Source organism: Bombus huntii, chromosome 9 (genome assembly GCF_024542735.1).
Source record: "Bombus huntii isolate Logan2020A chromosome 9, iyBomHunt1.1, whole genome shotgun sequence".
NCBI classification, from domain to species: Eukaryota; Metazoa; Arthropoda; class Insecta; order Hymenoptera; family Apidae; genus Bombus; species Bombus huntii.
Window position 1 is genome coordinate 1,494,942 of NC_066246.1, and position 16,334 is coordinate 1,511,275.

Consider the following 16,334-nt stretch of genomic DNA (forward strand, 5'->3'; position numbering starts at 1 on the left):
GGTTAAACGAAGGGTCTTAACCGCCCTCGAGAAAAAGTGGTTAGTGGGAGGAAAGTTGCATCATACGTGAGAAAAACTAACTTTCCCTTGTCAAGCCGTGGTAGACAATAGTCTTTGGAAATTCTTCGGAAACAGACGTTTGTTTGGTTTGAAGGACCTCTACTAGGAAATCTATGAGATTTATGGAAGGTACTTGAGACTGTTGAGGGTTCGCAGTGAGTATCCGAAGACATCTGGTTGCCATATTGCCCGCGGTGTGTGGCCTGGGCTAGGTAGAGTGTTACGCGACGTAACAGCCGTCGTCCGACACTAATTAGTATCGAGTGGTGGTATTTGCTATCGAGTGCCGCCACAGGCCTTTTTTCCACGATACTACATTAATATAAACGCGTAATCGAAATTACAGTTAATCTTTCACATATATCTGCGTATAAATATACCATAAACTTTCCTGTTGCTGCTTTCAGAATTTAGAAGAGCAGGTGAACGATCACGAGAAGCTGCAACAAGCTCACAACGAAGCCGCGGATTGGGTTCGTCACACGAAACTGGAGCTTCAGCAAAACTGCGACACCCACGGCGAAAAGGAGCGGATCATCGAACGGGAGAACAAAGTGAATCAGATCATTGCTTCCCTTCCCAAAGGAGAAAACTTGATCTCGAAAGTTATTCAATTGAGCGACGGAGTGATCGCCAGCACAGGTCCCGAAGGTCAAGAAGCTATCAAACAGGACGTGAAACAGCTGCAAGCAAATTGGAAATCTTTGCAAGCGCAGTGTCACGAGTCCCAGAAGACTTTGTCCAACTGTATTTCCAGCTGGTCTCAATTTACAACCGCGTTGGACAGCATGAAACGATGGATAGATCATTTCCAGAAGAAGGTGAACGACGAGCAATCGAAAGAGAATAAAACCCCGGAGGATTTAATTCGGTGCAAAAGTCTCGTGGAAGAGGCCGTTCAACAGAAGCCAGTTTTGGAAGATTTGAACGACAAGTGCGAAGCTTTGTTGGAAATGAGTGCATGTAGTTGGGCCCGTGACAAGACTGTGCAATTGCAGTCGGCTTACACGTCTTTGTTGACGGATATGCAGGGACTGGTTTCCAGGGTGGAGAAGAATTTATCCGATCACACCGAGTTCTTGAAAGCGAAGAAGGAAATGGAAGATTGGCTGCGTATTGCTCGAGGATCCGTGCAGGATTGCATGGGTGTTGGGGATGCTGAATGGGCCAAGGATAAATTGGAAACCATTAAGGTGTGTTATCGATAGATTTTTATGCTCGCAAAATTTACAGATGCACAAAATGCAGGTAATGCGCGATATTTAAATAGTCAAAACTAAGTTCTCGTTATAATTCTTAATAGAGGTTTCTTTCGTTTTTAATAGAAGAAATCTCTCCTTGGTTGTATAAAAATATGGATTTATCGTTGTTGATTTTTCAAAAAATTTGTCTGTGTCTGTAGATCGTCGCAACAAGGATCACGGAGGGTCAACATCTACTGTCAACATTACAAAACGCGTACGCGAAAGCCATAGACACGGCAGTGCCAGAGCAACAAGACCAACTAAGATCAGACATGGCGGGACTTCTTTCCAGCTGGGAGCAACTGAGCATCGATTTGAACACGGTTCAAGCTCAGCTTAAGTCTCTGTTACACCGTTGGGACGATCACACGGAAGCTCACGGGAAGATGAAACGTTGGTTGGAGGAGACCGAGAATAGTATGCAGGAACTTCCAGACACGAAGGGAGAATTCGGTGACATGAAAACGATGCTGGAACGTTACAAGCACATCCAAGAGGAAGTTCGCGGCAAGAAAACCGAGTTAGATCATCTGTTGGAAGAAGCTGGCGAACTGTCCAAACTGGCGAAAAAGAGCACGCCTCTGGATCATACGAGAGAATTATCGAAACGTTGGCAGAATCTGAGCGAGAACGTCGACGAGAGAAAGAGATTGATAGAAAATGAAATCGAGGAATACAACGGTTATCACGCAGCCTTACAAGAGACTGAGAAATGGCTGTTGCAAATTTCTTTCCAGTTAATGGCCCACAATTCGCTGTACATCACGAACAAAGAGCAAACGGTATCGCAAATTAAACAGCACGAAACTCTGCTTGCAGAAATCGAAAATTACACGAGTGTGCTGGACGATTTGAAAATGAAAGGAAATGGACAGATCGGTCGATACGTGGCTGCCAATCCTGAGATAAGAACAGTCATCGAAACGCAACTTCAAAATGTTCAAGAGAGCTACAATTCTCTATTGAATACCGCGTTGCAGATTAAGAAACGATTGGCGGAATCGTTGGTCAAGTTCCAGGAATATGAGAACACTTTGGAGAGTATTATGAAGAATCTGGATGCGTATGAGCCGGAAATAGCGCAAGAGATGGAGGCATCTTTGGATACTCTCGATATTGCGAAGCAGAGATTCGAAAATGCGCGCACCTTGCATAATAAGTTACAAGGCGAGAAAACGAGGCTTGCTCTGGCTGTCGAAGCTTGCGAAGCTGCGGTGGCTTGCGTCTCGAGACCCGGAAGTCCTCTGGATGCGCCGCCTGTGCAGATTCCGCCGAGAGAAGTGGAAGTTAGGAACAAACTGGAGGAACTGATCGATCAGGTATCGTATTCTTTTTAATCTTTTAATTTTTTTAATTTTTTATACGCATATTTTCATATTAAATCTTTCGAACTTTTGCACGACAACTTCCTTTCCGTCTTCATTAAGGATTTCTATTAAAAAAATTTGTACTAGCGAAAACGAAATAAAATAATATGCGTGCTCTTGTTAAATATGCTCGTTATTATCAATTTATTGATAATAAACGATGAAACGTACCGTTTTGCAGTCGTAAAAATAATCATGAAAATTGATTTGATGGCAAAACGTTGAAACAGCTACACTGCATGATCGACATCGTGGTTTCAGGCTCAGGCACACTTGATGAACGTGACGAAAGCTCTGAACGAACTAGAAGAACAAACTCGTCAGAAGAACGTGCTTCGATCTTGGATAAACCAACAAAGAGCTCTGTGCGCCGAATGGAAGTCTCGGCCAGCGAAATTAAGATCCGAAGCTGCACACGCCGAGTTACAAGCGATGAACGACTTACTTGGAAACGTTGGCGAACGTCGAACTCACGCGTTGACCGAACTATCGCTTAACGAAGACGATCAGGACATCGAGGAAGGATTGAACAAACTGGAAGCAGAGTTGACGGATGCTATCGCCGGAAAACAAGCTGCTCAGGATCTCATTCAAAAGTACAGAACACAGGTGCAGAGTATTCAAGCCTGGTTGGATGTCCTATCGAAGAAAGTTGACGTTATCGAGAAAGGAAATGGCCAAACTATCGGTCAAAAGATCGCTAGCGTGAAAGAGATCACAACGGAGTTCGAGTCTCAGGGACCTGGAAAGTTGAACGAGGTGAAGACGTTGAGCGATCAAGTGATGGATTCTGTGAGCAACCTGGATTCACAGCAGATAGAAGAACAAATTAAGTCTGTCGAAAGAAGATACGCTGATATAGCGAAGAAGCTGCAGAGGAAAGCGCAGGTATTGGACATGACTGCTCAAGGAATCGAGGCAACTAGGCAGGAGATCGAAGAGAATCGTGATTGGATCGAGCAAAGGAAACAGCAAGCCCAGGTTTCTGATCCAGTTGGATTTGACAGCAAGCAGGTGGAGGAGAAGCTCCTTGCTCTGAAGGTAATTTCATCAGAAAGGATATTGAGATTTCAAAGAATTTATTTATTTGAAAGAGCTTACATTTTTTAGTCGAGTAGTTGAATTATTATGAATTTCGTATTTATTTTGTAAATCAAAGAACTAGAGTTAAAGTTTTAGTTCTTCAATTGTAATACTTCTACTTTAAATTTGTTACGATAAATAAATTTTCCTCGATCTTCATAAAACGTTATGTAAATTTTAGGCGATGCTGAAGGAAGCAGAAGGAAAGCAAATGGTGATCGATAACCTGGAGAAACGAGTCGGTAACATGCAGAACGAATTAGAGGCCAATGAACAGCAACAATTGGAAAATGAAACGAAAGCTTTACGTGGCGAACAATCTCGGCTTTGTACGATCTTAACCGAAGGAATTTCCAGTGCAACGGCTGCAGCCGACGCTCGTCGCAAGTTCGAAGGTGATCTGGAACGAGCACGGGGTTGGATCAAGTCGAAGAGCAATAACTTGAAGAAGCTGAGTGGGTATCTGCCTTTGAAGGCGTCGAAAGTCGAACAGGATATCGTTCAGCACGGAGAATTGGAAGCTGACATCGATTCCTTCAGTGAAAAGGACCTGAATGATATTTTGAAGCAGGGGCACAATCTATTGAAGGAATGTAACGAGGAGGATCGAGCGAAATTAGGAAAAATCTTGGACGAAATGAGCAAGGATTATGACGAGCTGAAGAGCGAAGCGCAAGAGAAGCAGGCAGCACTCGCGGATCTTCTTCAAGGACGAAAGGCCTTCGAAAATGAAATGGACAAGTGTAAGAGATGGATCAACGAAGCTGAAGTGGCCACGTCTTCGGATTTGAGGTCTTCTAGCATCGATATTTTAAGGGAACAGCTGGCTAAGGTAAGACACAGGTTCCTGTAGCGAGTTGCGTCACAATGGACGTACAATGATAGCAGAATGCATTGTTTTCTGTAACGTAGAATCGTCTGTATTTCCATTTATTGTATCTAAATACTCAGGCACAAAGGGAACTATATATGAAAACTTTGCTTGCAATTTCAGAAGTATCGTAATAAAAAGCGCGATCAAATTCTAATCGCGAGATTACCATTCTAATTCAATTCTATTATATTACTGTTCGGATTATAATCTCACTTTCGTTCTCCATTCATCCAACCAATTTTTCATCGTCGATTAATTCCCACTTCTCGCGTATTTCTCCAGTACGATCGTCTAAAGAAAGAGGCAAAGGAGTACGCGGACGACATCGAGAAGCTAATACAGCAAGGAAAATCGATTCTCCCAACCGTGAGCGACGCTGACAAACTCGAGCTAAACGAGCAGTTGCAAAACATGAAAGAAGCTCACGGCAGAGTAGCTGGTATCATAAATGAAAGAGCTCTGGCTCTTCAAAAGAGCATCGACGAAGCTGAAGAATCATTGGCAAGGATTGCCGAAGCGGTTCAATACATGACAGACGTGCAGAAAGAGCTTCACGAGCTTAATAAACCGATCGGTTCCCGCGTCGAAGATGTGGAAGCTATGCTGAATGCGTACGAAAAGATCTTAAACGATTTGAAAGCGAACAAGGCGAAACTATCCGATCTCCAATCGGTCAATGTATCTGATCTTCACGGGGTATTGACTCAACAGGACGACCTCATAAAGGCTATAGAATCGCAAATTGCGAAACTTCGCCAGTTACTTCTGTTACGACAGCAATTCATCGCCCTGATCACTGATATTACGACGTTCATTGCTAAGTACACGGAGATCGTTCGAGACATCGAGAACTCAGGTCAGACCACGGAAGAAAAGATCAAGAGGTAGGAAATTTTTTACTTTGTATTATTTATCCAGCTATTGGGAACGAATGTTGTATATTTTGATGTTTATACATTTTGGAAAATTGAAATATTTATAAGATCGATGAATATTTTGTTATTCCTGATTAGCGCATTAGCAGGCTGCTGTAAAGTATCTATCATAGAAATATTTAACAATGTTACTAACTTTTATTTCAGTGTTGATTATCCTTCGTAATTAAACACGACTGTTTCCGATTTTTATTCAGATACGACGATGCCATTCTAAAGATCCAAGAATGCGAGGCGACGCTCGCAAGTGCAACGGACAAGGGTCAGCAAATCGCAGCAGAAGGTTCGACCGCGGATAGAAACAACATAACGGAACAACTACAATCACTGAAGCAACAACTGCAAGGTCTAAGAAGAGCCGTGGAAACTCAGAGGGAGCAACACGAATTAGCTGCGGCGGAACACAAGAGACTCGCGAACGAACTGGCCGAAATTCTCGATTGGTTGGAAGATAAAGAGAAAGAAGTGAAATCTAGGCCTCTCTTGGAGAGAGATCCGACCAGCGTGGAAGCTGAACTGAAGAATCACAACGTATTATGCGAGGCTGTCAATGAACATCTCGACAGAATCAGAAACTTGAAAAACTCTGTGCCTCACGAGGAAGGAATGCCTGGTTCGTTGAAAGAAATGCTCAGCGAAGCAGTGTCTCTGTTGACCTCCTTGCCAAGGGAAATGGAGGAACGTGGAAATTATTTGAAGACTAACATGAAACTCAGACAAGAGTATGCTGCTCTTACTGAGAAACTTCGAAGTTGGGTTCGCGAAGCAGAGGTTAGACTGGAAAGCGACAAAGATGGACTCGATTTTGAGAATATCCTGAGCGATCTCGAGGAGCACAAGGTTCGTATATATCGAACAATTCGATTAAAATGAAATAGTTTGACGTTAACAGCTTGAAAGTCTTGAAAATCATATCTGAAACGTATGATTCAAGATTTGTGAAAACCTTTGAATTAGTATCGGATCACATTGAAAGTGATTCAAATTATTTGCTACACTTCTTTACCGTATTATTTCGATGAATTGTTCTTGCAGATTTACTTTAGTAGCGAGCCAACGATTCGCGAGCTGGTGTCTCAGCAAATACAACAAGCAGGTGACAAAATTTGGCCATCGTTGACTACGTCCGAGCAAGAAGAACTGAGCGCGGAACAACAGCAACACACTCAATTACTGAAGAACACGTTGAACACCGCAAAATCTCAACGTGCCAGATTGGAACAAGGAGCTGAAACTTGGAGAGACTACACGCAAACCCTCGAGCGAGTTCGAGCTGTGATCGCAAGGAGTAGATTCACTGACGAACCTGTCACGACTCTGGCTGGATTGCAATTTAACATCCAGAAGATCACGCACGCTCTCAATGATATACAGGTTAGTCGATAATCGTCGCACGTCTGTTTGTCGTTAACGATTACAAGACAATTAGACGATGTTTCTGGCCATTTACTAATAAATGTTATCACGTATCGGTAGAAAGAAACAAATTTTTATTTTTTCGTATAGAATCAACAGTTCGAATTGGACCTTTTGAACGAGCGCAGTCAAGAAGTGCTTCGATTGGCTGATGCTAATAACAAAAAGACGATAGAAACACAAATCGCCGAAATCAGTGCGGAATGGAGAGAATTGGTTTCCGGGTTAGAGGGTCGCAGAGACGCTCTCGAAGCGCTGTCCAAACATTGGGAAGATCTTGAGGCGCAATGGTCTGTCATTGAAGCTCGTGTAAATGTCATTGAAGAGAAGAGCAAACTTTTGGATACCGTAGTTCGGTCTAAGCAACACTTGCAAGACGTTATCAAGGCTTTACATGTAAGCACAACGTCTCTCTAATAATTGGATGGTGATAAAAAGAAAACTGTTTTGATGTCGTAGAATTTTATCTTGAAATTTGATTTACTCTATTTAGAATGAAAGTAATTCAGTTACAAAACAAATGTGTAATAAAAATACGATGTAGTAAAACGCAAGAAGACATTTTATATGTATAAAGACCTTGAATAAAAAAATATAAATGTGTATTACTTTGTGAATTTTATTAATCTTGTTTTTTACTGTGTACAGGAGCTGGTAACGGAAGCGGAGAAATTGAAACCGATGACAGAGGAAGTGAAAGATCTATCAGGACCAGTTCTAGCGTATCTGGCAGCCTTCACAGAGGCACCAGCCCACGCGCTCGAGAAAAAGCTGAATAAGTTGCAGAATTCCGTCGAATCGTGAGTCGAAACTGCTCTTTTCTTGTTGCGATGTTCCAGAAGCACTGCCAAGGACACTGTATCGGTGTCACCAGAGGATCATATATTTCTTGATTCGCGAACGCGTTTCTTTCGAAGTCGAGAAAACTTTTTACTTATTAAAATTTACTCCACAAAGCGTTCATTATTAAATACGGTTAATATTCCATTCGTGTCTCGTAATTTTCCGTTTTTATTAGAAAACTATTTTATATCTGCTAGAACATAATTTCACACAGATCTACTATTCATCGATTGGCAATTACATTTCTTACTCCGCTTTTGTTATTATTAGATTTTAATTTCTGTTATCAAGTTAAGATTACATATTTATCTTCTATATTTCATTTTCTTGCAAAATATCATTATCCAGTGTTCCGCCAAACTGCGGAATCATCAACGAAGGAACCATGCGGTGCGATTGTGTGCAATTTCGACGCATGTGCATGCGTGTGTATGTGTGTATGTCTGCTTATGCATATTACCATCCCTTTGAAAGGGCTAGGTAATGTCTGCTTCCCCCACCCTTTCATATGTTTTGTTTCAGGCTATCTTCGCATCGAATATCAATATATTATTTAATCATATGTGTATATTCTTGCAATTCTTTTCTGACATAGTACTCTTTTCAGGATAATTTATTTATAGCCACCGATCGTTAGAATTCATCTATTATTCATTTCACATCAATCTATAAATAGTGAATTTGAGTTTCTGCGTTAAAAGCTCGTTCATCTTACGCACGCTGATCGTTCTTTCTTCAAGATGAATAATATCAAGAAGTCGATTTCGAAACGTCGATTCAACCGGGAGGGCGGTCTCGTTGAAATTTTCGCCGAGGAATAACAAAAATTGAAGAAATAAAGAAACGACGTCGAAAGAAGGGAAAGGACAAGAGTTGTGGTTTCTCGATAGCGGCAGATTCTTTATGGATTACGACACCTATCGATTTAGCATGCATTACGTGTCCTACTGTGTTGTGTCATAGCCAAATTAATCCCATGACGTAATTAGGCCTTGGAAAAAGTTGTGCACTGCGTGTCGCGATATGCATTGCATCATAAAATTAATATCCAGAAACGAATATAAAATAAGCCGACCGGAGATGCCGATCTTATCCGAATCATATTTCATCCAGTACATAGACTTTAAAAAAAAAAAAACTGGTTTTTCTCGATTAATAATGAATGATGTGGATCGTGATTATCATCGCTGCTGAAGTTAATCTCAATCAGCCGGTAACTCTCATTTTCTATTCTAATTGAAACGTATCTATGAACTGATCAAATCTGTTCATTGATATTTCCCAGTTATACGATCTTCGAAAATAATTAAAACAGAATAAAGAAGAGTGGAACTTCTTAAGCAGAACCTGTTCCATCCCCTGAATATTAACTAATTCGATCAATAATTCCTTCCACGAACGAATAGAACCGATTAAGATACAAACACGAAAGCGGATTATTTTCTCCAATCTCACTGTACAATCCAATAGTATACAAGAAATAGATCGAAATATATAAAAATACATAAATGGCAAATCTCGACACGTTCAAATTACCCATAAATGCACAAACGCCCACGATTCATCACGCCTACGACAGTTCTATTTCCACTGATGCTGTTTGTAAACATGTTTCAATAGATTGCGCAACGCGTTTCCCGAGTAATTCGCACGACGTCGTCGTCGGGTCATTAATCGAGTGATATTAGGTAATCCGTGACTCTCTGCATTCCCATCGATTCGAGAATCGCACGTGAGGAGAACAAACGAGAGAAAGAGAAAGAAATAAAGAGAGAGAGAGAGAGAGGGGGGGGGGGGAGAGACGGCTGGGAAGACCTTGCACGCCACCGCGGTATGTTCTCGTTTCGAAAAGGGGTTGCATTCGCCAACCCCGCACCGAATCGTGGCCCTCGCTCCCTCAGACTGCTTGGTTGTCGATCGAATTTGCACTAAATATAGATTTGACGAGGAAAAGTGAAGCGACCGCCTTGGCGGCACGTTGGCCCGTTTCTGAATTTCATGGCGTAATATCCGCGGCACGGTTTGCACACGTCAGTTACCATTCGCACGCGGCGCCGCACACTGGAAATAAAGCATGACGAGAGAGTTTGTGGTTGTTAAGTAGTCGAGGTTGGTCCGCGTGTCCTTTCAACCAGCCGTTTATTAAATTATCGTCTCAGATAGTCTCAATTATACCGAGTCGTTTACGCGAACCTGACGTTCCGTGGTTATACGACCGTGTCGAAGAATCTCGTGATTTCAAGGATTATCCGTGCGATAATAAAGGATACAGTAAAGTGTATAAATCGTTTGTGATTCCAACGATTTTTCCTGCGATAGCAACGATTATGATAAAGTCTATAAATCGAATTGCAAAATTTTGCGCAAGATTGAATCAGTAACTTTGGTGTCTATAATCGGATCGTGGATTTCATTTGAAAAAGTGATTACACGTGAATTTGTTGTGTTCTATTCGAATTGTATTTGTCGAGGATTTTATTCAAAGTTTATTGTATAGTGAATCAAACGATATATAAGAGTGTCTGACGAGTATCGCTGTCAAGTTGTGCAAGAGCCGAACAGACCGGCAAGTGCGTAGACGCACGTTGATGGTGAACGAGCACGGCATGTCGATTGACAGTACGTAACAATGAAATTTTTACGGTCGTCTATCGGGATAATCGGATCGTACGCGGTTATTGGCTTAAATATTATGACCGTTAGCCCTCGTAGCCTCTCTATCAGCAATCGATACCGAAGCGGAACGACGAAACGTGTTTCGGTGCAGCACGTGTCTGTTCGGCGTTGCCGTCGCTGCAATGTAACAAAGAAATATTCCTGAAGCGAGTGCCGGTCGTGTTACAGAAAATTGTGTAGCAGTGATTGTTTACTCTGCTCTTTTCGTTTCTTCGTTTCTGAACGATGATACCGATGGATCGTGCTGGATTCTACGTGACAACTTTTAAAATAGAAGTAAAGTTTCTACCATGAACGTAGAGGTGACTGATACGCAGTTTGATTATCCTCCTTGGTTTATTTAAGCTTTTGTTGCTAGAGATAAAGCTTCTTCGATAGACTCACGTAGATATTCCAAGATCGCTTCAGATCGATTTTTAGATGCTGGCAGTACTATTTTTATCGTAGATTCGTATCGTGGCTTCCAGGGTCGATAATAATAGGGTTCGCAAGTTCCATCGTCGTTTTTTTGCCAGTTTTATGATATTTTCGTCATCAACGAAGCTGTGCTTACGAATGAAAATATACCAGATTCCAGTATATATGTATCATATACAGAATCGACGTGATCAAGTCCTTATAATTCCGAAGAATTACTTAACTGTGTCGTGAAACTTAACATCGGTATGACCCAAATGAAGCGAATGACAGCAATACATTTAAACTGCGGTGTTAGACAAAGCACGCTATGTCGTCCGATTTTCATTTACTTAAATCAATAGTTCAAATTTAATAGTTATAAGTAGACTCTCCACATTTACTTACACAGATTCATATTTTTATGAATAGAACCACGGAGATTGAATCCAAATAGAAATTCGTATCGCTACTAATCTTTTTGAATATTTTTCTTCTAAATACGAGCGTTTTGTTCTGCATTTTCTGTACGTTTCTACGTTTTTAATGTTCCCTATTCTACATGTACGTAAGAAGATCCACACGGTCTACCGATAAAAATTCTATCCAAAGACTAAATACGCGAATTCGGATGGAGATCTTTGTTCCTTCGCGTGTTGCAACATCCGATGCAACCTTTCGATTTACATTGTAATCATACAACGTTCGTTGAACGTGCCAAAAAGAGTAGGAAAGAAGCGCGATGGCAAAGATCTTCGAGCCAATGAACTCGCCTTGCTCCCGAGGCGTCTTTGCTCTGCAACACGATGGATAAGCCGTAGGAAAAGGAAACAGACGAAGACGAGAAGAAGAAAAAGTCAGAGAGAGCTATATTATTCTTAGGAACAGCGCGGCGTGCGCCGCTTTTCGGCTGTCGTCGATTTTCGTTCCTGTCCGGCCTGGCGAGCGTTTAGACGTAAGCCGCATGCGTCGCGGCGCCTCGCCAAAAGGAAAATTCAAAGCTAACGCTATTACGCCCTTCTAATAACGTTTCGAACCGCGAACGCTGCTGTTTAGCTTGATCGTGCCGCGCCATACTGTTGTCCGAATTTAATTTCACGGCGGATTTTCAAATATCTCACGCGATTCGAACGTCGTCTTAAAGAAGTCGGTTTTAAAGAGGAACGACTGATCGTCGTGCCAGGCAGGGATAAACCGAAGAACGAGATTTGTCGAGAGATTGACAAATTTATCGATTCGATCACGAGGATCCACCACTGTTACTGAAATTGGTATACACGTACCACCTTTTTGCTGTTGAATCTCACCGCCGATAGATATTCGTTCGCGTGTTTCTTCAGGGATGGCTATTTTCCTTAATCTTTTTCTTCCCTTTTTTCGTTCTAAGAAAGTCAGATACTTTAGATAGGGATTTTTACTCGATTCGTCCAAGTGTCCTTTGGTGTTAGAATATTTCAAGAGGATAGTGCTTCGTTGGAATATGGTGGATAGATCCTGCAAAGAGTGGATCATTTGATCGGTGTTACGGAAATATCTCTGTGCTGGAGCACGTTGGATCGAGTCGCATGCCCGCATAAGGATTGCATCACGTGCACGAGATACTTCCGGAACTTGCTGCCGGCCGCGATGTTTCAAGAGCAATAACGATCGTCTTGCAAATATTTCAAAGTGCAGTTTCTATGTAACGCTGCTCCGCGCAAATTCGGAAAATTCAAATCACCGGATTTACATAAATTGCAATTTTTCTCTCGTTCGTAGAGAAGTCTCGATTATTCGAAATATCGTATCGTATTAATTTATGTTTAAAAACATATTGTCTATTTCGAGGATATCGAAAGTGAAAAAGATCGAACGAACACGATTAATTGAGCTGTTCTTCTTTTCTTATTTAATCTCGTATTAGTCAGCGACGATACAGAGCGCAACGTGTTTCGTAAATTTCTGTTCCGTCTTGAAAATACCACGACAGCCGGCTGGTGATTGCACCTTGTGTTAAACGCCGTTCATTATTAGCTACGATGATGTCATCGTGGGAAAAGAAACGCGTTGCGCGTACGAAACTTGACATTGACATCGCGAGCCCTCCGCGTATTCTGAAATTCCGCTTCCGGGCTGATACTTGCAGACGTTAGGGCTTTCTCGAACAATTGTCACATTAATAAGACAAGTGAAGAACAATTTGGCAACAACTTATACAATGGCACCGACAGTTCTTCCTCTTCTTTTTTAGAAAATATCTTACTAAATCGTGGCTTCGATTCAAATTGTCGAGATGAATTTGTCTGATTTCTAGAGGCTTCTACGTCATATTTTATTTCTTATTAGACTTCATCTTGCAATTACAGTAACCTGAATGACTAATCAAAATTGCATCCTTAACGCTGATGTCATTGTTGATCAACGTGAAACATCACGAAAACACGATGCACCGGTTCGTAATCGGACATGAGGCGAATCCAAACGAGACGATGACTGATTTCGACGTTTCTCGTAGCACGATACACCTATGGTGATGTCGTCATCTTTTATGAAAACTCTTGGCACCGCTCTCTATCAAAACATTCTTTGATCTTCTTAGCTACAATGAAGCAAATTCGAGCAATTCGTACCGTGATCCAATAAAACAATCTGCTCTTCTATAAATTGCTCTATTCTACTTTGTTATATCGGCGTTTCTCTGTCAACATTTCTCGGTTCACAAAATGTTTTAAATACTGTATCGTGCATTTGAATTATCAGTAACTATAGAATAATTTCTAAATTAAATAAAACATTCCATAAAATGAAAAAGACAAGTAGCTAATTGAATCCTTATATATACACGGATTGTTAGAAAATAACAAAATCAAATCTTCGAATCGACCAATTGGAATTAAGGAACAGGATTTGTAATAAGATTTCGATCTCGTTTGTTCGTCGTTTGATGGAAATTATATAAATCTTGTTCCTAATTCTTTTCGGTGGAGTGCAGCGTAACTTTATGTAGAAACGTGCAACTCGAAGATACTTTGATTCTGTTACTTTATAACGAACTCGTGTATAATTCTATAAGAAGTTAAGAAATTATACTTCTAGGAATTCGATATAAATTCAAATATAAGCATACCCAAATCACGACTAACGACAGAGCAATTCTAAAACGAAGTGTGAAATTCCAATAAAAGAATAATTCCGGTTCCGACATGTAACCAACAGACTCCTCGCACAACCACACACGGATCGTTCGTCTACTTTTAGCCAAAGCGTCCTCCGCTCTGGCTGGAACGAAGCCAACCATAGTTGAACCAGCGACACGCATTTCCGATTCTAATTTCGTCGCACCTCTGCCTCGGACAATTCCTTCTGACCGATCGATCCGGCGTATCCTCCGCCTTCTTTTCTTCTTCGTCTCGTGACTCCTTCGTCGACCTGTAGCCTACGAGTAGGCTGGACAGGAGCGCGATGATCGCGCATTGGCACGCATTATTGGAGACTCGTAGGCCACGAGAAATATGCTAAAATCTATTTTTACGCCTGGCCTCCGTGCACAAGCACGCTGCTAAGGGGCAAATCGTTTTCCGTTAGTAAGGTAGCGACCACAGGCTCGCCGACGGTCACGTTGGTATTCCCTTGGCTCTGTAAACACTTCTAACTTCCAACTGGTTCGTGTACAAAATACACGCGTATTCGTGAACGTGTATGTTGCTCGGTATCTTGCGGAGAACACGCGTAAGTTGTTGCTGTTCGAAGCTTGTTTGACGGCAGGTTATTTCAAACTTTCTTACTGTTACTTCTTCTTTTGGTTCTACACAACTTCGTTTCGCTTCGTGCAACACGATATTAGGAGCTATCGAAGCTGCGAAGTTTCGAATTTTAATCCTAGAAGACACGCTACTATCGCTAGAAACTCCTTTGGCGCCAGGCTATTTCGTAATTTACATTTCTGTCTCTTCGTTTCGTAAGCAGTGACGGATGCCACCAAACTTGTGAAAGCTCGAGCTTTGACCTTCGAAGAAGTGCCATTTACGTTCGGAGCTACTTTGGCGCCAGGATATTTCACGGTTTACGTCTGCGTCTCTTGGTTTCTGCGCCGCTGCATTCCGATTTTTCTTTTGTAACGAGCACTTTCCGTTCCGAGTATTTTCATCGAATCGTTTCATTGCGGATTTCTTCGCTTCGAATTCCATTTCAAATCATTTTTTTCTGTATCTGTCCGTTCGGACGAATTTTATTGTCTTTTCGTGATAAACCTGTCATGGAATAGGATCATCGCGGTTCAAATCTCGACCTCGAAGGAACATCGAGAAAAACGATAAAGCCTCGCATAGCGTTTAAAACATCGTTGCATACAAATATTCTTACGCGAGGAATATCATCGGAGAATGAAAGAATTCGGTGCTCCTTGTAGGCTCATCGACTCCCTGCAGACGAAATCCAAGAAGGCGGACGAGGACTTGGAGGCGTTCGAAGGCACCGAACGTGAGATCGAGCAGCTGAGGAAGCGTTTGAACGAGGCGCGAGAACGCGCCTCGAACCTTTACGTCTTCGGTCCGGATCAGGACGCGACCGAGGAGGAGCTTGACGAGCTACGCTGGGCTGTCGAGCAGCTCCTCGACAGCACGAAAAAGTTCTCAGGAAGCACTAAGGCGCGGTACCAAGCTAGCCAGCAGCTGGTCCCTAGTGATCTTGCTCAACACCTGACAGCCCTTGAACTTTGCGCTGAAGCGACGGCGCAAGCGATGGAGGAGAAACAGAGGGAACAGAAACGGGCTAGAACCGTCAGGTCGGATTACTTAACCGATCTCGACGAGGTTCAAACGTGGATCAGACAAGCTGAATTGAAGGTGCAAGACAGATCCATCGAGCCTGCCCCTCTAAAGGAACAATTGAAACAGGTGCAAGACGAGTTGGGCACGATCACCGACAAGCTCGAACGATTAACGAGAAACGGCCGTACCATTGCGGAGAATACGAGGGACGATACTGAGAAACAGTTGATCGACAGCACCGTTCACAATGTCACTGAACAGTTGAACCAAGTTAGGAACTGGCTGGACGAGAGGAAGCAAGTGGTAGCTGATACCATTGACGCTTGGCAGAGATTTTTGACGTTGTACGAGGCCGTTAAGGCATGGACCGAGGAAAAGAGACAGTTCCTAGTCGAGCCATTGAAGCTCAGCACCCTTGTGCAGGCTAGGCAGAGGCTGCACGAGTATTCGGTACGTCCGAAACACGTCTATCGAACCGTGATCCTTTCGACTAGTGGAGAAAGCCAGGAAAACGTGGGTTTCTCAAGTTAGAATTTATTTTCGGTCTTTTCTTGGGATTGGCCTTTGCTCGATCCCTTCGTCCGACTTTGTTGCATAGAAGCATCCCTTAAATTTTCTATTGTCTATCGTCGAACAGTTAATATATGCACACTGGTTACAAAGAACGTTGACACACCATTGCATTTAGTATA

At 42.2% G+C, this 16,334-nt stretch overlaps 1 protein-coding gene and 1 long non-coding RNA gene across 3 annotated transcripts in view; one reads left to right on the forward strand and one right to left on the reverse strand.

Moving 5' to 3' along the window:
* Window positions 1–16,334, forward strand: part of LOC126869164 (muscle-specific protein 300 kDa) — a 64,621-nt gene that overhangs the window by 43,451 nt on the left and 4,836 nt on the right. For both annotated transcript variants that reach the window (XM_050625349.1, XM_050625352.1), the window contains 10 exons: window positions 468–1,253; window positions 1,463–2,623; window positions 2,933–3,712; window positions 3,936–4,586; window positions 4,911–5,512; window positions 5,761–6,403; window positions 6,599–6,937; window positions 7,070–7,375; window positions 7,628–7,779; window positions 15,282–16,092. In XM_050625349.1, the coding sequence (XP_050481306.1) occupies window positions 468–1,253; window positions 1,463–2,623; window positions 2,933–3,712; window positions 3,936–4,586; window positions 4,911–5,512; window positions 5,761–6,403; window positions 6,599–6,937; window positions 7,070–7,375; window positions 7,628–7,779; window positions 15,282–16,092 (6,231 nt within the window). The remainder of the gene's footprint in view (window positions 1–467; window positions 1,254–1,462; window positions 2,624–2,932; window positions 3,713–3,935; window positions 4,587–4,910; window positions 5,513–5,760; window positions 6,404–6,598; window positions 6,938–7,069; window positions 7,376–7,627; window positions 7,780–15,281; window positions 16,093–16,334) is intronic.
* LOC126869183 (uncharacterized) lies at window positions 10,558–10,800 on the reverse strand. The gene is made up of 2 exons (XR_007690837.1): window positions 10,693–10,800; window positions 10,558–10,615 (listed from the first exon to the last, which is right to left on the reverse strand). It is a non-coding gene; the product is annotated as an uncharacterized LOC126869183 (long non-coding RNA).